The 24,932-nt window shown below is 41.9% G+C and overlaps 2 protein-coding genes and 1 pseudogene across 2 annotated transcripts in view; all 3 read right to left on the reverse strand.

The window, feature by feature from the left end:
* The window catches only part of MCCC2 (methylcrotonoyl-CoA carboxylase 2), a 77,955-nt gene extending 63,459 nt beyond the window's left edge, over positions 1-14,496 (reverse strand). Inside the window, exons 1-2 of the mRNA XM_027519998.1 lie at positions 14,208-14,496; positions 8,984-9,050 (exon numbers count right to left, since the gene is read on the reverse strand). Coding sequence (XP_027375799.1) covers positions 8,984-9,050; positions 14,208-14,336 — 196 coding nt within the window. The 5' untranslated portion in view covers positions 14,337-14,496. The remainder of the gene's footprint in view (positions 1-8,983; positions 9,051-14,207) is intronic.
* LOC113878866 lies at positions 6,638-7,156 on the reverse strand (annotated as a pseudogene).
* Positions 14,497-22,167: 7,671 nt separating the features above from the next.
* BDP1 (B double prime 1, subunit of RNA polymerase III transcription initiation factor IIIB) overlaps positions 22,168-24,932 on the reverse strand; it is an 85,260-nt gene continuing 82,495 nt past the window's right edge. The window contains exon 39 of the mRNA XM_027520525.1: positions 22,168-24,911. Coding sequence (XP_027376326.1) covers positions 24,780-24,911 — 132 coding nt within the window. The 3' untranslated portion in view covers positions 22,168-24,779. The remainder of the gene's footprint in view (positions 24,912-24,932) is intronic.

Here is a 24,932-nt window from a genome sequence, read left to right on the forward strand (position 1 = left end):
ATTAACATGACACTGTAAATCAACTATTAATAAAATAATATTTTAAAAAACATACATAAGCCTTATCTTAAGGTCATTAAGAGGCCCTTGTTTCAACCACCAGAACTCTTTGCATTTTTCTATATCAATAAAGTTATTACCCAGTTTTAGAAAAACTAAGCACTTCTGAAACTATCAAAACACTTACAGGCCTTCAGTTAACTTGTTAATCAAAATACTTGAGTTCTGGCTAGCACAAATAACACAGCTGCGGTAATGCTCGTCCCACCTATAGGAACGACTAAGTCGCTCCCAGCCATCCTATATGCCACATGCGCTGGGTGTGCTTAGCCGTTGCAGTCGTGTCTGACTTTTTGCGACCCCGTGGACTGCAGCCCACCAGGATCCTCTGTCCATGGAATTCTCCCAGCAAGAATACTGCAGTTGGTTGCCATGCCACCCTGCAGGGGATCTTCCAAACGGGGGGATAGAACCTGTGCCTCCCTCCTTGCAGGTGTATTCTTTACCGCTGAGCCACCAGGGAAGCCCCTACATACTCTGTGGGAACCAAAGGGGAAGCAAACATGGTGCCCTGAGAAGAAATCTGAAATAACAGTAGCAATGAGGCAGAGGAAAAGAAGACACAAATCGGAGGACGAGAATCCACCCATTATCGCCAAACTTTTTACTTACCACAAGTTCTCTTAGATGAAAACTTGGAGGGTTAACCTCAGAAGCAACTTGAAACACTGTCCCTTCCTCTTACCTGAAAATTACTTCGGAAATGTTATGAATTCAAAACTGAGCATATCTATACATGAGGTCAACGGGGACATAAAAAGATGCTCAACATCAATATGATTAGAGAAATGCAAAACGTAACTACAGTGAACTGCCACCTCACAGCATTCAGAATGGCCATCAGTAAACAGTCTACATATAACAAATGCTGGAGAAGGTGCGGCGAAAACGCCTGCACTGTTGGTGGGAATGTAAATTGGTACAGCCACTATGGAAAACAGTATGGAGGTTCCTCAAAAAACTAAAAATAGAGTTGCCACGTGAACTAGCCATCCCACTCCTGGGCACACAGCCAGACAAAATCATAATTCGAAAAGACACATGCACCCCTCTGTTCATAGCAATACTATTCACAACAGCCAAGAGATGGAAACAAGCTAAATGCCCACTGACAGATGAATGAAGAAGATGTGATGGATACACACATACACATACACACAACGGAGCACTCCTCGGCCATAAGAGAGAATGAAGCAATGCCATCTGCAGCGAAAGGGAGGGACCTACAGACTGCTCACTCAGGGAAGTAAATTAGAAAGACAAACACCATGTGATGTCACTTATAGGCAGAGTCTAAAACATGACACAAAGGAACTTATCTATGAAACAAAAACTGCCGCACAGTTGCACTCATCTCACACGCTAGTAAGTCATGCTCAACATTCTCCAAGCCAGGCTTCAGCAATACGTGAACCATGAACTTCCAGATGTTCAAGCTGGTTTTAGAAAAGGCAGGGGAACCAGAGATCAAATTGCCAACATCCGCTGGATCACTGAAAAAGCAAGAGAGTTCCAGAAAAACATCTATTTCTGCTTAATTGACTATACCAAAGCTTTGACTGTGTGGATCACAATAAACTGTGGAAAATTCTGAAAGAGATGGGAATACCAGACCACCTGATCTGCCTCTTGAGAAATCTGTATGCAGGTCAGGAAGCAACAGTTAGAACTGGACATGGAACAACAGACTGGTTCCAAATAGGAAAAGGAGTACGTCAAGGCTGTATATTGTCACCCTGCTTATTTAACTTATATGCAGAGTACATCATGAGAAACGCTGGGCTGGAAGAAGCACAAGGTGGAATCAAGATTGGTGGGAGAAATATCAATAACCTCAGATATGCAGATGACACCACCCCTATGGCAGAAAGTGAAGAAGAACTAAAGAGCCTCTTGATGAAAGTGAAAGAGGAGAGTGAAAAAGTTGGCTTAAAGCTCAACATTCAGAAAACGAAGATCATGGCATCTGATCCTATCACTTCATGGCAAATAGATGGGGAAACAATGGAAACAGTGACAGACTTTACTTTGGGGGGCTCCAAAATCACCGCAGATGGTGACTGCAGCTATGAAATTAAGACTCTTACTCCTTGAAAGAGAAGTTATGACCAACCTAGATAGCATATTAAAAAGCAGAGACATTACTTTGCCAACAAAGGTCCGTCTAGTCAAGGCTATGGTTTTTCCAGTAGTCACATATGGATGTGAGAGTTGGACTATAAAGAAAGCTGAGCGCAGAAGAATTGATGCTTTTGAACTGTGGTGTTGGAGAAGACTCTTGAGAATCCCTTGGACTGCAAGGAGATCCAACCAGTCCACCCTAAAGGAAATCAAGCCTGAACATTCTTTGGAAGGACTGATGCTGAAGCAGAAACTCTAATACTCTGGCCAGCTGATGCAAAGAGCTGACTCATTTGAAAAGACCCTGATGCTGGCAAAGATTGAAGGTGAGAGGAGAAGGGGATGACAGAGGATGAGATGGTTGGATGGCATCACCGACTCAATGGACATGAGCTTGAGTAGACTCCAGGAGTTGGTGATGGACAGGGAGGCCTGGCGTGCTGCAGCCTATGAGGTTACAAAGACTGGGACACAACTGAGCGACTGAACTGAATGGATGAAACAGAAACAGACTCATATACGTAGAGAATAGACTTGTAGTTGCCAAGAGGGAGAGGGGGTCATGGAGGGATGGACAGGAAGTTTGGGATTAGCAGATGCAAGCTATTATATATAGGATAAACAAAAAGATCCTACTGCATAGCACAGGGATATTGAATATCCTGTGATAAACCATAATGGAAAAGAGTATGAACAAGAATCACTGAACTTTGCTTGCTATACAGCACAAATTAACATAACATAGTAAATCAACTATACTCCAATAAAATATATTTTTTAATGTGTCTTTAGAAATATTACTGATATGTTACATATGAATAACATAGGGCTTCACAGATGGCGCTAGTGGTAAAGAACCTGCCAGCCAATGCAGGAGATGTAAGAGATATGGGTTTGATCCCTGGGAGGGTAAGATGCCCTGGAGGACAGCATGGCAACCCACTCCAGTATTCTTGCCTACAGAATCCCATGGACAGAAGTGTATATCACTTGTACATTATATGTACCTTGTAATACCCACTTTCCTAGCATAACAGTGCTAACACCAGGCAACACCGTGAGGACAGCTGTCTGTCCTTCCCTGGCTTCCCTCCCAAGGAGCCCCACTCAATGCTCTGCTCTCCTGCAGAAATCAGACCGCCAGAGGCTCAGAACGTGCCATCCCCAGCAGAGGCCCAGCGCTGGAGGCCTCTACTGCTTCTTAGTCAGACCCATTAGGCTTAACATCCAAAGGGAATAATTAACTCTTCAGTTCTGCTCCCAAAAAAACATACTTTCATTTCCGCAAGCGTTCTGATTCTTTTTCAGGAGACAATGCCTTATTCCAAGATGACTTCAAGACTATGATTCTAGTCATCTTTCTGAAAAGCATACCAGCAGGATATCTTGCCTCTCAAATCATATCCAATAGACAAAAACTCATGTCATTTTTTAACACCATTTCCTCACACTTAGAATAGGGGTTCAGGAGCTACCTGGTCAAAAAGAATGACAAATGTCCACTACCTCTGTTTTTACAACTCACCCTCCTATTTACACACCCCTCTCTTCCTAGACAGAAATTAGGGTGGCAGAGGATGAGCTGGCTGGATGGCATCACTGACTCGATGGCCGTGAGTCTGAGTGAACTCCGGGAGTTGGTGATGGACAGGGAGGCCTGGCGTGCTGCGACTCATGGGGTCGCAAAGAGTCGGACACGACTGAGCGACTGATCTGATCTGAACTGTTGCTGTTTAGTCACGAAGTCGTGTCCAACTCCTTTGCAACCCATGTACTGCAGCCCTCCAGGCTCCTCTGTCCATGGGATTTCTCAGGCAAGGATGCTGGAGCGGGCTGCCATTTCCTTCTCCAGGAGATCTTCCCCACTCAGGGACAGAACCCTTGTTTCTCGCATTGCAGCTGGACTCTTTACCACTGAGCCACCAAGGAAGCCCAGGGTGGTCTGGAGACAGTGTAATTGACATTCTTTGCTTTTTGACTGCCTGCTTTCCTTTCCTTCTTTCCTGAAAACCACTGCTACCTCCATGAAGTTTCAGGAGCTGCCAGCTGCACACTGTCTTGGAGTCCTGGTGGACATGGGTTCAGGCTGGCACTGTGAAGTACCACACCCCACTGGATACAGTGACTGGGCTAAGGAGAGAACACGGGACCCCAGAGAACCCATCAAAGTTTTCCAGATTGGAGGTGAAAGGATAACTAGATCTTTGCTTCACATTATAAACTGATTGTTTACAATTTACTTCAGATTGTTGCTGGTCTCCGAGCAACCTAGCCCCCCACCTCATGGAGAAAGAGAATGCGGTCCAACATACAGAGGCATCCTTAAATGAGAGAAAAGGGGCAGAGACAGTGAGTCCTGGAGGGCTTGGAGTCCCCTGGTCATTCAGCACTTCCTTTGCATGGTTTGGTTGTTGGCTTCTGGATTAAACAAGTTTGATTTGGATCTTTGTGACTTACAACCAAAGGGACTGGATACAGCCATTATCAAAATAATATTCTTCTTATATTACAAGTACCTAACCTAGAAGAAATGGCTTCCCAGGTGGCACAGGGGTAAAGAATCTGCCTACCAATACAGGAGACACAAGAGACATGGGTTCAATCCCTGGGTCAGAAAGATCCACTGGAGTAGGAAATGGCAACCCACTCCAGTATTCTCGCCTGGAAAATTCCAGGAAAGAGGAACCCAGTGGACTAAATGCATGGGGCCAAAAAGAGTCAGATACGACTGAGAACACAGAATACAGAAGGACCTATAGGAAGTTTACCGTCTTCGCCTGTTTTTTTTTTTTTAATTCTCCCCTATATCCTTATAGATAGAATGGGAGCAATTACTGCCATCTGAATGAGGTCTTTGCTTCACCTGGCCCCACATTGAATTTCATATCCACTTGTTCATGTCATGGTAACTTTTAGAGGATTTAATTGATTTTGACACTAAACTGCTGCTGCTGCTAAGTCACTTCAGTCGTGTCCAACTCTGTGCAACCCCATAGACGGCAGCCCACCAGGCTCCCCCGTCCCTGGGATTCTCCAGGCAAGAACACTGGAGTGGGTTGCCATTTCCTTCTCCAATGCACGAAAGTGAAAAATGAAAGTGAAGTCAGTCTGTCCGACTCTTCGAGACCCCATGGACTGCAGCCCACCAGGCTCCTCCGTGCATGGGATTTTCCAGGCAAGAGTACTGGAGTGGGGTGCCGTTGCCTTCTCCGTTGACATGAAACTACTACAGTACAAAAGGCAGAGACCAGTATATTCCAAATGGATCTCTTTTATGGTTTTTTTCAATTAACTTTGATTAATCTATTAAGTCAAAAGAAGACAGAAATGTGTGCTTTGAGTAAATAATGCTTGTACTTCACAGACCCACTCTTGAGTCTCAAGTTACAAATGAGGTACTGAAAATGTTCAAGAGGGATTAAATAACTGGACCAAAGTGGTTTACTTATTGGAGTAACTACCACCCTCAAAATTCTACAAAGGATGAAAATACTGAGCTTATTTCTTTCCTATTGCCTATACAAATGAATACACAATTTTAGATGATCTTTCTGTCCATCTGCCATCAATCAATTACCTTGTCTCCATCCTTAAAGTGCTCAGAAGAAAAAACACATAACAATATTTTAATTTAAACAAATCCACTAAGATTTTGCCAAATTATTTCACTAATGACTTCTACTCAAAGTCTGTCCTCTGAATGTGATAAGATCATATCCAGGAATACAACACCCTTAAACTACAGGTTGATAGACCAAACAGATTCTATCTATGAGGATATTGAAGAGAATTCTTTTTTTGTTTGTTTTGGGGGGGATCTTAAGGTTTTTGATGGGGAAACAGTGAAAACAGTGTCAGGCTTTATTTTGGGGGGCTCCAAAATCACTGCAGATGGTGATTGCAGCCATGAAATTAAAAGACACTTACTTCTTGGAAGAAAAGTTATGACCAACCTACATAGCATATTGAAAAGCAGAGACATTACATTGCCTACAAAGGTCCGTCTAGTCAAGGCTATGGTTTTTCCAGTGGTCATGTATGGACGTAAGAGTTGGACTGTGAAGAAAGCTGAGCTCTGAAGAATTGATGCTTTTGAACTGTGGTGTTGGAGAAGACTCTTGAGAGTCCCTTGGACTGCAAGGAGATCCAACCAGTCCATTCTAAAGGAGATCAGCCCTGGGTGTTCTTTGGAAGGAATGATGCTAAAGCTGAAACTCCAATACTTTGGCCACCTCATGCGAAGAGTTGACTCACTGGAAAAGACTCTGATGCTGGGAGGGATTGTGGGCAGGAGGAGAACGGGACGACAGAGGATGAGATGGCTGGATGGCATCACCGACTCGATGGACGTGAGTTTGAGTGAACTCCGGGAGATGGTGATGGACAGGGAGGCCCGGCGTGCTGCCATTCATGGGGTTGCAAAGAGTCTGAGAGGACTGAGCGACTGAACTGAAGGTTTTTTTTTCTTTCTTTAAACAGTCTGGTCCCAGATGGGGGCCTCTCCACCGCCCCTCTCCAGTTTGGCTACAGTTCTGAACGTCACTCAATTTTGAGCAGCTCCACCTCGATCACCAAGTTTGCACCACCTGGAATCTTTGGGGGAGCTCCCTGATCTCCATACCCCAGCTCTGATGGACTCACCAGCTTCTGCTTTCCCCCCTCACACATCCCTAACAGCCCCTGGTCCCAGCCCTGGATGACCTGGCCTGTGCCCAAGGAGAAGACAAAGCGCTGGTTCTGGGGCAGGCTGCTGTCAAACTCTGTTTCGTCTTCTAGCTTCCCCATGTAGTGCGTGCGCAGGACGTCCCCTTTGTGCGATTTGATGGGACAGTGGTCTACCCGCTTCTTGACTCCGACCTGCAGCTTCTGTTTGCCCTCGGCCCCTGTGGCCATGACCACGGCGCTCAGGCAGATGGACAGTACTGTCAAGACCCAACTCAGCCTCATCTCTCTCCTCGCTGTGCCCCTGGAGTCAGAGAACTCTTTTTAAATGAAGGCCATAAAATTCAAATAGCTCCTTCTCAGGTACTTCAACATGAGGACTCTTACTTTGGAAATGGCTATTATTTCAAGTCACAGAGCCTTCTAAAGTAAATTATCATATATACCAATAAAGGCACAACAGAAGTTGAATAAGTTAGTACTTATTTAAACATTATTTAAACACTTATTTAAACAAATAAGTTAGCACTTATTTAAATATTAGCATTTTATATTCCTATGATGCAATTTCTTCCAAGAAAAAGAATGTCTATTATGTCCACAATTTAAAAATAAAAAATGACAATTTACAAAGTTTTTTGGAAATCTCATTTATTTAATTAGCAATAAACCCACACAGAAATTATTTCCAAATTATACAACACAGCAGAAAAAGCACAATTATGCAAAATACAGTATATAGTATGAATATGATGAACAGAAAATGTTTTTAGTTGCTTCAAGTAAAACAAAAATTTCAGTGTGATCCTGTGACTGAAATAAAAAGCTTAAGAAGAAACAGTCTAAAATACTGATGAGGAAGTTCTCTGGTGCTCTAGTGGCTAGCATTTGGTGCTTTCACTGCCATGGCCCAGGTTCAATCCCTGGTTGAGAAACTGAGGTCCCACAAGCCACAGAGTGTGGACAAAAAAAAAAATGATGAATCTGAATTTCTACTTTCCCCCAAATAATGGCAAAAAAACTGACCAAATACCAGGAAAAAATAAAATGTCTGCATGCCGACAAATGCAGGCTTTTTTTAATTGAAATATAGTTAAATAACAATATTGTGTTAGTTTCAGGTGTGCAGCAAAGTGATTCATTTATATATATTTTTTTCAGTTTATTTTCCATTACCAGTGATCACAAGATAGTAAACACTGTTCTCCATGTTTAGTAAATCCATGCTGCTTATCTATTTTGTGTATATTAACTTTTTATCTGTTAATCGCATACTCCTAATTTCTCTCTCCCCCTTTCCTTTCCCCGAAGTTTGTTTCTTATGCCTTTGTGCCTGTTCTGCAGTCAAATGCTCCACCACTGAGCTATCCTCCATGTCTGTTTCTGCTTTTTACATAGATTCATTTGCATTATTTTTTAGATTCCATATATAAATGATATTATATAATATTTGTCTTTCTCTTCCTGACTTACTTCACTTAGTATGATATTCTCTAGGTCCATCCATGTTGCTAGAAATGGCAATATTCCATTCTCTTTTTATGACTGAGTATATATCCACATGTATATATATATATACATATATATCACATCTTAAACCAATAACCTGTTGATAGGTATCTGGGTTGTTTCCATGTTTTTGGCTCTTGTAAACCATGCTGCTATGAACACTGGGGAATTAAGAGCTTTCATCTTTTCCAGATATAAGCCGAGGAGTGGGACTGCTGGATCATATGGTAACTCTATTTTTACTTTTTAAGAACCTCCACACTGTGTTACATGGTTTCCCTGATGGCTCAGAGAAGAATCCACCTGCCAATGCAGGAGACGCAGCTTCAATCCCTAGATGGAGAAGATTCCCTGGAGAAGGAAATGGCAACCCACTCCAGTATTCTTTGCCTGGGAAATCGTGTGGACAGGGGAGCCTGGTGGGCTACAGTCCATGGGGTCGTAAAAGAGTCAGACACGAGTTAGCAACAACAACATACTGTCTTACACAGTGGCTGCCCCAATTTACATTCCCACCCACAGCAAATGCACAGTCTTGAAGAGTCAAAGCGCTGATGCTACTAGTTTTTCTAAAACAAATAAAGGGACAGCTTAATTAAAAGCATAAACTGAAGAGTAACTGAGCGCTTACCTAGTCTGATGCTCTGTGCTCGCTCGTGGAGTTGATTTACTAGTGCTTTCATCTGTTCATAGTTTTCCTAAAAGAGAAGCAAGGAAAAAGAGGGAGAGTATTATAGGAAACCAATGAAGTTTTTTTGTTTTTTTTTTTCACCATAACGAGGGTTAAGGAGCACAGCATTAGATGCCAACCGTATGTGGCCTCCACACTGGGCCACTTCCGTACTGAGCCAACTTCGACATAAACTAAAAAAGTTAGTTCATGCCTCTCTGTCTTTGCTCAATGTCTTCTGCACTACCACGACCCCTCTCTAGTCCATCTATATAAACCTCATCCTCTATTTATTTATCTATTTATTGGCCACCCCTCAAGGCATGTGGAAGCTTAGTTCCCTGATCAGAGATAAAACTCATGCCCCTGGCATGCATGGAAACGCTGAGTCTTAACCACTGGACTGCCAGAGAAGTCCCTCACCATCCCCTTTTAAAGCCTAATTCATATTCCATCTCATCTCCAACTTAGTTTTTGGCTACTGCCACTCATTTTACCCACTTCCTTCCTTACACGCCTACTGAGCTTACCTCTACTTGTTTTACTCTGTTCGGGAATATAACCTCTTTGAGGGTTAGAATGCCATCTTCTTTTTCTGTCCTATCAAATACTATTGTGAGGAGACACCAACCAATTCAGAAATACTTGCTTTTACACTTACTGACAATTTACACTTAAAAACAAAGCCCAGGGGAAAACGGATCCTATTTTATGTTTTAAAAGGATCAGAGGGAAATTCCCTGGTGGTCCAGTAGTTAGGATTCCAGGCTTTCACTGCCCTGCCAAGGGCACAGATTCAATCCCTGGTTAAGGAGCTAGGATCCCACAAACCATAAGACACCGCCAAAAACTAGAAAAATAAAATCAATCTCTGAATCTGTCCACATTATGTGATTTGACAAGTGGAATGTAGGCAAAAGGGACAGTGTACCAACTGCAAGCAGAGGCTTTAAGAGGGACAAGGTACTTCCACACTCTTTCCTCTTGTGCCCCAGACTTCCATGATGAGAGGAGCATCCCACAGCTGCCACTGCCCCTTCATTCTGGGTCCTGGAATAAGAAACAAGTGGAGCAGGGACTTCCCTGGTAGTCTAGTGGTTAAGAATCAGCCTTTCGAAGCAGGGGATGTGGGTGCGATCTTTGGTTGGGGAACTAAGATCCCACATGCCACAGGACAACTATACCAGTACATACCAGTGAAGACACAATGCAGCCAGAGCTCGAAGCCTGCAGTCGGTTGCGGAGGAGCGTGCTGGACACCACTGTGGGGCCCCGAGGGTCCTGAATTCCTACTGGGTTGGTGAAGATTCTACGTACAAATTCTTTGAGATTATCCTCATTGATCCATTCCATAAAGTTATCAGAAGAAACCCTGGCACCCAGTGGATCACCAAACCAGTCCACAAGCACAGGGAAAGGCGGGGGCTGACATCTGCAGGCAGAAAGAGCCGCGGCCTGGGCAAGGGCCACAAGTTCCACCACACCATTGGTGGCTCTCGCCGGGCAGCGTGGAGAAGGCGCAATACTCTCCAGCTCCACCGCTACTGCTAATACAGGCAATGGTCAAGTCACTCCACTCTTGAAAATGCTATTGAGAAAACTCATCGTTGGTGTCAATGCAAGTTCAATTGGCCTCCAACTTCATGTTGTCTACAGTTCCCATCCCTGCTCCAACCAGCCTCACAGTTCCAGACTTGCTGGGCGCCAGCTGTGGTTGCCCTTACCACCTCATTCTGCTTGTTCCATCACGTCCTCCCGTAGACTAGGCTTCTATTTCCCAGGGTGGGTTTGAGTGTAGGAAATACAGAAGATGAATTACCCCAATTCTTGGCTTGCTATCTTCATAAATGGTTTGATTTTGAAATTCAATTGCTGGTTTTCTTGAACCAGTTTTTTTCCTTCAAGGGTCTTTAAAAAGGCCCACTTAAGTGATTTCCAGAAAACAGGCTTGCAAAACCTTTTAAGACCCAAATTCCTTCCAACTCAAAAAAATCTTAAACCATATTATTTTGTGTGTGGAGGTTGTTCAACTACATAATAACAGAATAAATGTCTATTAAACCAAAAAGAAAAAAGAAAAGCAACAGTGTGGACCTGAATCTAATATGGCCCTGGAGCAGAGCTGCCATCGCAGCCCCAAGTGTGAAAACTAAATATTGTTCTTTTGAACACTAAAATCTTGGGATTGGTTGCTACTCAGCATTACTGAAATAACATCTAGCTAAAATAGATCACAAGATGACCTTGAGAAGAGGAGGCAAAGTAGCAAGAGCTAATACTTCTTGAGGGTTTATTGTACTTCAGGCACCGTCACTAACTGTCTTGATAAATGAAACATACACCTAATCATTAACGCCACAACACAAGTGAGGCACAGAGAAGTAAGTGATTCGTCCAAGATCACTCAGCTAACAAGCAGTAGAATTAGGATTTTAAACCAAAGCTCTGGAATCTTGTTCTTAAAGCACAACACCTCTTCTGCCCACTGAAAGGGCCACTGTTAACATTTCCTCCAGGTTTTCCCCCTCTATGGAAAAATGTTCCTTGTTTACTTTTAAATATATATGAAATACTAAATCAGTGTTTTTTCCACCACAGCACAATTACTTCCCTATTCTAATTACTAGCGCACAGACTAAACCAGAACATAAAACATTTTACACAGAGAAAGAAATTATAATCTCAGGCTCACACTCCCTAACCCCTGATTAGCAGCTGCTTATCAAAGACATCAGCCCAGACCTGACCTCAAAAAGACGGGAGACCAATAAGCTCCAGGAGCTCATTCCCTCACAGAGACATCACAGAACAACCCCAAACCGACTAGCGTAACCTTACAGGAGCTCTGGAGAACACTCAGAGGTCTACAGCAATCAAGAGAACACACCACGAAGAAGTCACATTCGATGCAGCGGGAAACCCATTCTCTACCCTGCTGCCCTGCCAATTATTCTGCCACGTTGACAGTATCATGCCACTTCTCTACTTAAATACCAGCAAACAGACTGCAAAGGGACATCAAAACGTGGCTCCGGCACATGGCTTCCCTCCTCTACCTGGCCACATAAGCAATCCCATCTACCCCATGAACTCCACACCGTGGCCAGGACTTCCAAGTTCTCACTCCCACTAACTGCTTTCATAATTTAGAACCTATGTTCTCATGACTTCTTTTGGTTGTACAGGCCCATTCTCCACCCTGAACCTGGACAGTTCTTACTCCACTCAAGAGCCAACTCACTCATTACTTCCTATCTTTCTGCAACCACTTTCTAGGCTTTAGACACCCCTCATCACAATGCACTGCTTTCTTGTCTGTCTCCCCGACAAAAATATGATTCCATTCCTGCACATCTATTCCAAGTACCTAAATAGTGGCTTCCCTGATAGCTCAGTGCCAAAGAATTGACGCTTATGAACTGTGGTGTTGGAGAAGACTCTTGAGAGTCCCTTGGACTGCAAGGAGATCCAACCAGTCCATTCTGAAGGAGATCAGCCCTGGGATTTCTTTGGAAGGACTGATGCTGAAGCTGAAACTTAGTAAGAGTTGACTCATTGGAAAAGACTCTGATGCTGGGAGGGATTGGGGGCAGGAGGAGAAGGGGATGACAGAGGATGAGATGGCTGGATGGCATCACTGACTCAATGGACGTGAGTCTGAGTGAACTTCAGGAGTTGGTGATGGACAGGCAGGCCTGGCGTGCTGTGATTCTTGGGGTCGCCAAGAGTTGGACACGACTGAGCGACTGAACTGAACTGAACTGAACTGATAGCTCAGTTGATAAAGAGTCTGCCTGCAATGCAGGAGACCCCGGTTCAATTCCTGGGTCGGGAAGATCTGCTGGAGAAGGGATAGGCTACCAACTCCAGTATTCTTGGGCTTCCCTTGTGGCTAAACTGGTAAAGACTCCGCCTGCAGTGAGGGAGACCAGGGTTCGATACCTGGGTTGGGAAGATCCCCTGGAGAAGGGAAAGGCTACCCACTCCAGTACTCTGGCCTGGAGGATTCCATGGACAGAATAATCCACGCAGTGGTAAAGAGTGGGACGCTACTGAGCGACTTTCACTTTCACACAGTGCCTAAATCACAATAACCATTTAATGTTTCTGAGTGAAACATTCTCCCTTGATCCCAGGAAATCTAAAAACTTCTGGAAGTCTCTCACTAGATATTATTTCTGCCTCAGTCTGATTTTCTTTCAACCTATTTGCTTTTCCAAAGGGAGGAATTATTTAAACGTCTTTTCTGGGGACTTCCCTGGTGGTCCAGAGGTTAAGAATCTGCCTGCCAATTCAAGGGACACAGGTTTGACCCCTGGTCCAGGAAGATCTCACATGCTGAGGGGCTACTTAGCCCGAAGCCCACGGGCCCAGAGCCTGTGCTCCGCAAAAAGAGAAGCCACCACAAGGAGAAGCCCACACACTTCAACTAGAGAAAGCCCACTAGCAGCAAGGAAGCCTCAGCACCGCCAAAAATAAACATTTTTTTAAAATAAATAAAATAAAATGTATCTCCTGAGAGTTATCTGGCACAACTTAAACGTTATCTGTATAGGCTTAGAAACCATGGGATAGACTGAAAATTTCCAGCTGATATTTCATAAGCCAGGAGTAGATTGTGACCTGTGGCACCTCCAAATTCCAAGAGGAGTAGATTGTGTGACCTGTGGCACCTCCAAATTCCAAGAAAAGCTATTTAAATACAAGTATTTTCCATTAACATAACCAACTATCTCAAATCTAGTAACCACAGACCAGGGTTAGCTAGTGTTCGGCCAGTGGTTCCCAAAGCTAGCTGCCTCCAAGGCCTTTGCCCCTCCTCACCCCCAACCTAATTAACCATGCAAACACCAGGACCCCACCCTGGAAGACCAAAACGTCCCAGGGTGAGGCTTAAGGCGGCTGTAACTCGAACAAGCTCCCGGAGAACCACTGGCTTTGAGAACCACTGATTTTAAAGATACAAAGGACAGTGCCAGTGCTAAAAGTGAACTAAAATGTATCTGATTTGTTTTCTTTTTCAAACTTCACGACCTCCTAGTGCGTCCCAGAATCATGACTGCGGATCCAGAGAAAAGAGGAGCTACTCTTAAAAGTAGCCTACCCTCTATGCTTCCCAGTCCGGCCAACACCTTGTCCCGTCGGTGAAGAGGAATCACTGACCCGGGCCGCTCACCCACCCTACCTGGTAGATGGCAGAGCTCGAGTCCGGTTGGGTGCCCAGGGTAGCCACGGAGTCCCCATGATAGGAACGCAGCGCTGGGGCAGCGGCGCGGGCGCACGGCCGCAGGGCTAATCTCAGAGCGGCCCACATGGCAGCAGGCACAGAGGCAGGAAGCTGCGTGAGAGAGCGGCCTGCGCCAATTCGGAGCCGAAGCTTTCCCTGCCAACTCCTCGGCTTCGGGATACACTTCGGCCCAGATCGTTGCTGTCCCAACTCGCCTGAAACCTCCGGGATTCTCCGGTAAGCCTAGGCACGTGTCGGCGAACGCGGCCCCTGATTGGTCGATGTTGAGCACCACGCCCCCCTAACTCAGCCAATGAGGGACAGTGATGCAACCTCGCGAGGCCGGTCCGTTCCCGAGCCCTTGAGCATTGCGAATCCTAGGACGGAGCTCCGGAGCCGCGGCTGAATTTCTTTGCTTGTCTGAGAGCTTCTTCTACGTGCTGTTTTCTTCTCCCCCTACTGCTAGAAAGGGTATTCCGGGACTTGAAAAAGCTTATTCTTATATGAGAGCTGGAAACCGAACAGGCTTATAAAACTGTCCTAAGAAATTAAATTCTTTAAAGGCGATAACCATCCGTTCAACAAATATTTCTTCAGTGTACCCTATCAGGTGCTCTTTTGGAGCTGGGGATACACTGGAGAACAAGCCAAACGTACCCTTTTATAAAGCGGAGAGAACATAAATTTAAAATTCTGGTAGTGATAAAGTACATCTTAGATGTACGATTATAACGTACTTCTAAACCTAGCCTATAACAAGTCATCTCAGTTCAGCCGCTCAGTTGTGTCCGACTCTGCGACCCCATGGTCCCTGTCCATCACCAACTCCCAGAGCTTGTTCCAATTCATGTCCATCGAGTCGGTGACGCCATCCAACCATCTCATCCTCTGTCTTCCCCTTCTCCTCCTGCCCTCAATCTTTCCCAGCATCAGGGTCTTTTCCAATGAGTCAGTTCTTCACATCAGGTGGCCAAAGTATTGTAGCTTCAGCTTCAGCATCAGTCTTTCTAATGAATATTCAGGACTGATTTCCTATAGGATGGACTGGTTGGATCTCCTTCCAGTCCAAGGTACTCTCAAGAGTCTTCTTCAACACCACAGTTCAAAAGCATGAATTCTTCAGCACTCAGCTTTCTTTAAGGTCCAACTCTCACATCCATACATGACTACTGGAAAAACCATAGCTTTGACTGGACGGAACTTTGTTGGCAAAGTAAGGCAAAGTTGCCTATAACAGATCTGAGTGAAAAAGTGAAAAAGCTAGCTTAAAACTCAATGATAGGGCCTACATGGGATCTCATTGTTAAAAATGGCTTGCAAATAAAATATAAAGTCACAGTGACCCATGAAACTGACCACATTGCTCAAGTGACATCCTGTTTTAGCCACTGGCACTCTTTGCCAAGACTAAGTGACCACCCTACCATTGAACACCTTTGGCTTTCTCAAGACTACCAACTGCCAAATTCCATCTGCAGACTAAAGATGAACTAACCACCCCCTGAGGGGACCCAGTTTCCCGCCTGGAGGGTGTAAGAGGGACCCACCAGAAGGGAAGGGGCTGGTTCTTCTCAAGGGCCACTCACTCTCGTTTCCCTTTAATAAACTTCCTTTTCTTTGCCTGGCTGTCCAGTTCATTTTCTTTTTCTCTGCACTTGCCTTACATTGAACATTCAAAAAAAACTAATATCATGGCATCTAGTACTATCACTTCATGGCAAATAAATGGGGAAAAAATGGAAACAGTGACAGATTTTATTTTCTTGGGCTCTAAAATCACTGTGGATGGTGACTGAAGCCATGAAATTAAAAGATGCTTGCCCCTTGGAAGGAAAGGTATGACAAATCTAGACAGCATGTTAAAAAGCAAAGCCATCACTTTGCCGACAAAGGTCAATCTAGTCAAAACTGGTTTTTCCAATAGTCATGTACAGATGCTAAAGTTGGATCATAAAGAAGGCTGAGCACCAAAGAACTTTCAAACTGTGGTGTTGGAGAACACTCTTGAGAGTCCCTTGGACAGCAAGGAGATCAAACCAGTTAATCCTAAAGGAAATCAAACCTGAGTATTCATAGGAAGGACTGATACTGAAGCTCCAATACTTTGGCCACCTGATGTGAAGAGCTGACTCATTGGAAAAGACCTGATGCTGTGAAAGATTGAGGGCAGTAGGAGAAGGGGAAGACAGAGGATGAGTTGGTTGGATGGCATCACCGACTCAATGGATGAGTTTGAGCAAACTCCAGGAAACAGAGGACAGGGAAGCCTGATGTGCTGCAGTCCATGGGGTCGCAAAGAGTCAGACACAACTGAGTGGCTGAGAAACAACAACAACAATCTGAGCTTCCTCACAATTTCTCACACACTGGAAAATGAGAAAAAAATTATCTTCCTTAGTCTACTTAGTCTTAGATTTGAGATAATTTTTGTACACAATGTTAGCTTCATTCTTTGCTATGTGGATATCCAGTTTTCCCAACATCTTTTGTCATAAAGACTGTCCATTCTCCATTAAATAGTCTTGGCACGCTTGTCAGAAATTATTTCATACGCAGTGGTTTATCTCTGACTTTGTATTATATTCTAGGTCATATACGTCTGTATTTTATGTTAAAACCACAATTTTTTTTTTTTTTTACTGTAGCTTTGTAGTAAGTTTTGAAATCATTAAATGTTAAGTCTTCTAGCTTTATTCTTGTTCAAGATTTATTTGACTATCTGAGATCCCTTACATTCCATATTAACTTTAGAGGTATATTTTTCTATTTCTGTCAAAAAAAAAATCTCAGAATTTTGATAGGGACTGCACTGAATCTATTGATCACACTGGGTAGCACTGACATCTTAACAGTATTAAAGTCTGCCCATCTATGAAAATGGGATGTTTCCATTTATTTATGTCTTCTTTAATCTCTTTCAGCACTGTTTTTTAGTTTTCATTGTGCAAGTCTTTTACCTCCTTGGTTAATTTCTATTTTGTTATTTTTGAGGCTACTGTAAACGGAGTTACTTTTGTAATTTCCTTTTCAGTTTGTACATTATTAGCACATAGAAATGCAACTGATTTTTAAAGAATATTTGGCTGCATCGTGTCTTAGTTGTGGCACGTGGGACCTTCCCTGCGGCACGCGGGGCCTTTTGTCCCAGCGTGCAGGGCTCCTGGGCTCTTCCTTGTGGTACATGAGCTTCTCTAGTTGTGGCGCTCAGGCTCCAGGGTAGTTGCAAGCCTGGGCTTAGTTGCCCCCACAACATGTGGGGTCTTAGTTCCCTGACCAGCAATCAAATTCGTACCCCCTGCAGTGGAAGCACAGAGTCCTAACCACTGGACTGCCAGGGAATTCCCTAATGAGAAATTATTAAAAGGATGGGAAAACAAGGTTTTAAAGAGGTAAGATACTCTGTTACCCTTTAAATTTATTAAATAAATGAGAAGTTAGCAAATGCTTCCCAGGAGCATTAAATTTTATTACTTAAAATTTTACTTTATTCTGTTTATCTTATTATAAGTGAGTTTCATTTATTTATTTGACAGCACCAGGTCCTAGCTGCAGCACACAGGATCTTCTATCTTCGTTAGGGCATATAGGATTTTTGCTTGCAGTGCTCAGGATTTTTGGTTGTGGTATGTGGGATCTAGCTCCCTGACCAAGGATGGAACCCAAGCCCCCTGAGGTGGGAGCTAGAAGTCTTAGCCACTAGACCACCAGGGAAGTCCCAATAACTGAGTTTCTAAGTCTGTTTTCTAAGAACAAATAGCATTCCTATATATATATATATATATATATTTTTTTTTTAAAGGCTTGCTTTAATAGCTCCAAAGGCTAGGTAAGACTGTGAATGGATGTATAGAAAATACACTTCCTAACATCTTTTTTTTTGGCCTTGCCACATGGCCTTAACAGTGAACTTTCACAGAGTCACAACCATTGGACTGCCAGGGAATCCTCATTTGCTAAAATCTTAATTGCAATACAAAAATCAACTGTTTCTCTAAGTTCCAGCAATAAACATATAAATAAAAATGGGCATTTAAAAATACCATTTGTAAACACGTCAAAGAACATCAAGTACTTAGAAAAATAAATCTAGGTTTTTACACATGAGAAATAAAAACGTGTCTACCAAAAGATTTATACAAGAATATTTACAGTAGCTTTATTCAAGAGGTAAAATTCAGAAACAATCAATAGGAAAATGGATAGACAACTACGGTATATTCATATGTGGAACAGGCATAAAATGGAATACAACTTAGTAACAACAGGGAGCTGCTAACACACTACAAAATTAGTGAGTCCCAAAAACATGTTGAGCAAGAGTAATCAGATACAAAGGAATACATAATATAAAGTTCAAGATCAGGTAGAAGTAACCTGGGTGGGTGGCAGTGGGGAAAGGGCTTAAAGGAACTTCCTGGGAGGATGAAAACATTGTTTTGCTGAAACTCCAATACGCTGGCCATCTCATGCGAAGAGTTGACTCATTGGAAAAGACTCTGATGCTGGGAGGAATTGGGGGCAGGAGGAGAAGGGGACGACAGAGGATGAGATGGCTGGATGGCATCACTGACTCGATGGACATGAGTTTGGGTAAACTCCGGGAGTTGGTGATGGACAGGGAGACCTGGCGTGCTGTGGTTCATGAGGTCGCAGAGTCAGACACGACTGAGCGACTGAACTGAAATGAACTGAACACAGCTGTATACATTGTCAGTATTCAAACTGAATACTTAAGATCTATGTACTTTATTAAATGCAAATTATGCTCTAAAAATGTCCATTGGAAAAAACTGTTGATTCAAAATTATGAATTAAGTCAAAGAAGAACTCAGATTTTGACTTAATTGTGCACATTTGTTAGTCTGAAGCATCGACTTTTGGCCTTCTCTCTATGGGTTTTGTGACCAGCAAAGTCACTTCTAGGATGTTCAAGCTGGTTAGAAAAGGCAGAGGAACCAGAGATCAAATTGCCAACATCTGCTGGATCATCGAAAAATCAAGAGAGTTCCAGAAACAAAGAAAGTGAAGTCGTTCAGTCGTACCCAACTCTTTGCGACCCCATGGACAGTAGCCTGCACCAAGCTCCTCCGTCCATGAGATTTTCAAGGCAAGAGTACTGGAGTGGGTTGCCATTTCCTTCTCTGGGGAATCTTCCCAACCCAGGGATCGAACCCAGGTCTCTCACATTGTAGACAAACAATCTACCGCCAGAGAGTTCCAGAAAAACATTTCTGCTTTATTGACTATGCCAAAGCCTTTGACTGTGTGGATCACAACACACTGTGGATAATTCTGAAAGAGATGGGAATACTAGACCACCTGATCTGCCTCTTGAGAAACCTGTATGCAGGAAGCAACAGTTAGAACTGGACATGGAACAAAAGACTGGTTCCAAACAGGAAAAGGAGTACATCAAGGCTGTATATTGTCACCCTGCTTATTTAACTTATATACAGAGTACATCACATGAAATGCTGGGTTGGATGAAGCACAAGCTGGAATCAAGATTGCTGGGAGAAAATCAGTAACTTCAGATATGCAGATGACACCACCCTTATGGCAGAAAGTGAAGAGAAACTAAAAAGCCTCTTGAAAGTGAAAGAGAAAAGTGAAAAAGTTGGCTTAAAGCTCAACATTCAGAAAACGAAAATCATGGCATCTGGTCCCATCACTTCATGGGAAATAGATGGGAAACAGTGGAAACAGTGGCAGACTATTTTTGGGGGCTCCAAAATCACTGCAGATGGTGACTGCAGCCATGAAATTAAAAGACCCTTACTCCTTGGAAGGAAAGTTATGACCAACCTAGATAACATATTCAAAAGCAGAGACATTACTTTGCCAACAAAGGTCCGTCTAGTCAAGGCTATGATTTTTCCAGTAGTCATGTACGGATGTGAAAGTTGGACTGTGAAGAAAGCTGAGCACCGAAGAATTGATGCTTTTGAACTGTGGTGTTGGAGAAGACTCTTGAGAGTCCCTTGGACTGCAAGGAGATCCAACCAGTCCATTCTGAAGGAGATCAGCCCGGGATTTCTTTGGAAGGACTGATCCTAAAGCTGAAAACTCCAGTACTTTGGCCACCTCATGCGAAGAGTTGACTCATTGGAAAAGACTCTGATGCTGGGAGGGATTGGGGGCGGGAGGAGAAGGGGATGACAGAGGATGAGATGGCTGGATGGCATCACCGACTCAATGGACGTGAGTTTGAGTGAACTCCGGGAGATGGTGATGGACAGGGAGGCCTCGCGTGCTGTGATTCATGGGGTCGCAAAGAGTCAGACACGACTGAGCGACTGAACTGAATTGAACTGACTGAAAGGAGATTTAAAAATCTGATTCATAGGAATTTCAGGTAGCAGACAGTGAAAATGGAAGAGAGAAATTATCAAAGTAATAATGCAAGAACTTTTGCCAGAAGGGAAGGAAATGGGTTTCCATATTAAAAAGGCCCATGACATGTGGGGGCAGGAAGCGATGGGGGTGGCACATTATCGTGCACCATGGTGGTGGTGCAGTTGTTAAGCTATATCTGACTCTTTTAGGACCCCAGGGACTAGCCCACTAGGCTCCTCTGTCCATAGGATTTTCCAGGCAAGAATACTGGAATGGGTAGCCATTTCGTTCTCTAGGCGATCTTCCTGACCCAGGCACTGAACCCGAGTCTCCTGCTTGGAAGGCAGATTCTGTACCACTGAGCCACAGGGAAGCCCACTATGCAGAGTACCAGGGTCAGAAAACATGTAAACAGTGGCCCACATTCAAAGGACAGGGAATCAGAATAGCAGCAGACTTTTTTAAACACTGAAGACCAGAATATAATCAGAGGATGATTCTGAAATGAAGCGGAAACTATTTTCAAATTACTCAAGAATTCCACTTAGAGCCCAACTAAGTGAGAGAATAGAAAAAAGAAACTCTCAGACACGTAAAGTCTCAAGTTACAGTATCATCCACATACCCTTCTGCAGTAAATAGGGGAAGATATCCTTCTCCGAATCAAATCAAGAAAAACAAAGACATGGGCTCCAGAAATAGGGAGTCCAAACCACCAAAGAAGGGTAGTGGACTCACAAGAGAAGACCCAGCATGGCAACTGTGCTGCACATGGAGACCTGTGAAGACTCAGTTGAGATGAAAGCAGGAAGGAAGATTTTCGTAAGTTTTCCAGGAGTGGGGTGGTAGGGGGGTGGGGGAGGAGGGGGAAGAAGAAGGAAATAATTTATCTGACAACTTGACCATGTCGAAAAGTATAAACTTATATATAAAGTATAACCAGACTTGCTGGAGGGTATGAAGGTTAAGCTACAGGTTCAAAAACAAACCCAAAGCAAATGAAGAAAAACAAGAAAAACAAGGAGCTGTACCAGAAAGGAAATGTCATCTAAGTTCATCAGGTGGTAGAGCAGTGAATAACTTCCACTAATACCATACAAATACTGAATATGAAAACCCAAATTGTGATTAACATATTGGGAGAAAGCAGGAAAAGAGTGGGGAGGAGTTTTAAGAAAATAAAAAATCCTTTTATGCCAGACAAAAAGTTTAAAAGTCTGGTCAGACACTGTCAGAAGTCTAGGTTTATATCCATAACTGAAGTTTCCCATTTGCCTTTCTCTCCAGGAAAAAAAAAAAAAAAAGTAAAAGAGATTGAGTTCTTTTATCTAAAATTTCATTGCATGAGGAGCAAATAAACAAAAAAGTAAGCAACTTTTCATATGTCCCAGATGTGGGGAAAATCTATTCTTTACTCTTGCAAAATCAAAATAATACCCTTCACAGCATATATGAGAGAAAAAATTAACTCTTCCAATTATACTATATCTTTGTGGAAGTGTAAACTGTACTTCTAAGACTATTTTTCGTTCACTAACACATTAATATCTTTATTGTCATTTGAAAAAAAGGACACAACAAATAATATAAAATAACTTTTATTTACATAATTTACACCTACAGAATATATAACTGCTTTCTTTAGAACAAGAAAATTTACAATGACAGATATTGCTTTTTGTCAAAGACTTCTTTAAGCAAGATAATATACATGGTGACCTATATTTCAAAAAACATGGTGGTAAGCAGTGGATATCATATTTTTATCTGTGCCTCAATCATTTACCAACAATTAGGCTTTTAAGTCATCATGTTGATCACTTGCTAAGATATAAGTGTTCAGGAGGAAAAGACAAGAAAAAAATAAAGACCTTTAATCATATCTCTTTGAAAATTTATAAAATACAAATTCTTCACATGATCTTTATATGAGTCAGATTAAACACAGGTGTGAACAAGTCTTTCCCCCTTGTAAGGTAAATTACACTGATTTTCTTTTTCTAAGAGTAGTTTTAAGGATATAACAGTAGGAGAATTTAGCTGACTTGATTCTCTAATGCAATGAATGCCCAAAGATAAAATTATCCTTTATACAGTAAGAAGTTACATCTTCCACAAAATTGACTCATTGTAGATGAACAAGAGACAGATGTTAACACATTTAAAGTTATATTAAACAAGGGATAAAATCATAGTTTAGCTATGACAACCTAACACCTAAACTAACATGAACTAAAGAAACTTTTTCAGAATGAGACTTTTAAAATGTATAAAAACGGCATTTAAAATAGCAATGTGATTTACGACCATGGTTTTTGTAACATATTAATCACATGAAATAAATAAATGCGTATCTATAGAGAATTTCCTTCTAAATCCTCCTTTATGACAAAAAAGTTTAAACTGTAAATTTCACTATAAGGCAATGAATAAGAAATGTTCTAATATCAATTGTTTTAATACATTAGGATTACCGTTATACTTGCCAAGCTAAATCCAGTTTTACTAGTGAACCTGAAAACTGGTCACCATTTTTTATAATTTTCAATTTACAAACATAATTAGACATTAGAATATCTTCCCAACTGAAATACTGATTTCATAATGCAATCAACAGTTTTCTTTGTTAGGCACAACTCATCATTTCGGGACAAATATCTCATAGGTAATGACATCAGCACCTTAAGGTAGGAAAACTACTGTCTAATACAGGGGCCAACCCATCTGTGCCCATCGTGTAAGTATTGCCTGTGGCTGTTTTCATACTGAAGTGGCAGAGTCGAGTAGTTACCACAGAAGGCATCTGGCCCACGGATTCGAAAATATTTTTGCAGAAAATGTTTCTGATTCCTGATCCAAGGCATTATCAACCCAGAGGGCTTTTCATATAAAAGAATAATTCTGTTTTTTCAGAAGTTTAATTTGAACCACAAAGATTTGCTTGGGTGGATAAAGGAATTACCTACGTAAATCACAAAATCTCAAAATTTAAACCCAACCCATAAATTCATATTGATGATAATCACTGACTTAATAAACGCTTATTGTGATCTTATTTTCTGTTTTTAACATCTCAATTATGCTCTGTCCATAAAGACCTACATACTTAGGTCCTTAAGGAGAATTTAATGGGGGAAAGAAAACAAGAAATTGTTTTTTAAAAAAGGAATGTGTGTATGTGAGCTATGTTTATGTAATGGAGACTGAGTTTTGTATGGAAATTTGCCTCATAAATAAGGTTAAGGTTTTTTTTTCCCATACAAATCCTGAGATTATCTAAGAAATAAGAAAAACAAAAAATTCACAGTACAAAGTCAATATACTGAACTATGAGAAAAAAATGTATTCAAACATATATACTATTCAAATACTTTAGTTATATCACTTTAAATATCTTTAAAATTAAAGCGGGAAAGGAGACAAACATAAATTTGTTAATGCTTTCTTTACCCATAATCTCAGGGGTAAAAAATTAAAACTGAATATTCTTTTAAATAAAAAATTTAAAAATAAATAAGCTTTTTGATGTTTTATCTTTATAAATAGTAAGTTTAAATACTAGTTCTTCAATTAGGACTAATGTTACATCAATATGAATTAGAAAAATACACATTTTTCAGTCAAATAGATGATAATAGAAAAGTTTTTAACAGTTACCATACTAAACTGGAGTTTCACAATTTCCTTTCATATATTTAGAGGCAAATGAAAAGACTTTCACCATACTAAAAAATAAAAATTAAAAAAAAACACCCAAACCCCCCAAAATCCTAAAACAAAAACAAAAACCCTACGCAAACATAAAAAAACCTTCACAAAAGGTTCGCTAAACGTTAAATACAATCCACTTCCAAATACATCAGCACTGTGACTTACACAGACATTATCCACAACATTCGAGGATGTTCATGTGTGTTCAATACAGAAAGAGTCAAAATGTAAACAAGACCTGTTATTTCTGTCTGAGAAAGCAGTCTTAACTGGTTGATATTTCCAAAATGCTGAGCCAATCAGAATGACAAGGACCCCAGCAATGTTTTTCACTGATTATAAAAGCTTCAAATCAAGCTGAATAAATACTCAAAATCAACCTAAAGAAAAACTGCCAGTGATGCTTCTTTCTAAATACTGCTTTGTTGATATAACTGATTCTGGAAATCCTAGACTTAAAAAGAAAATAAAAAAGGCGATTTTCTATTCTGTTTCATCCACTTCAATAAAGATATCGTTAAAGAAATATTCAGAGACTGTGGTTGGCTCCTCTTCAGGCACCCGGTTTTGGCCACCTTTACATTCTCCTTTTGGTAAGGGACGATTATGAGAAACCTAAAAAGATAATAAAATTAA

The sequence above is a fragment of the Bos indicus x Bos taurus genome, chromosome 20, assembly GCF_003369695.1.
Source record: "Bos indicus x Bos taurus breed Angus x Brahman F1 hybrid chromosome 20, Bos_hybrid_MaternalHap_v2.0, whole genome shotgun sequence".
NCBI lineage: Eukaryota > Metazoa > Chordata > Mammalia > Artiodactyla > Bovidae > Bos > Bos indicus x Bos taurus.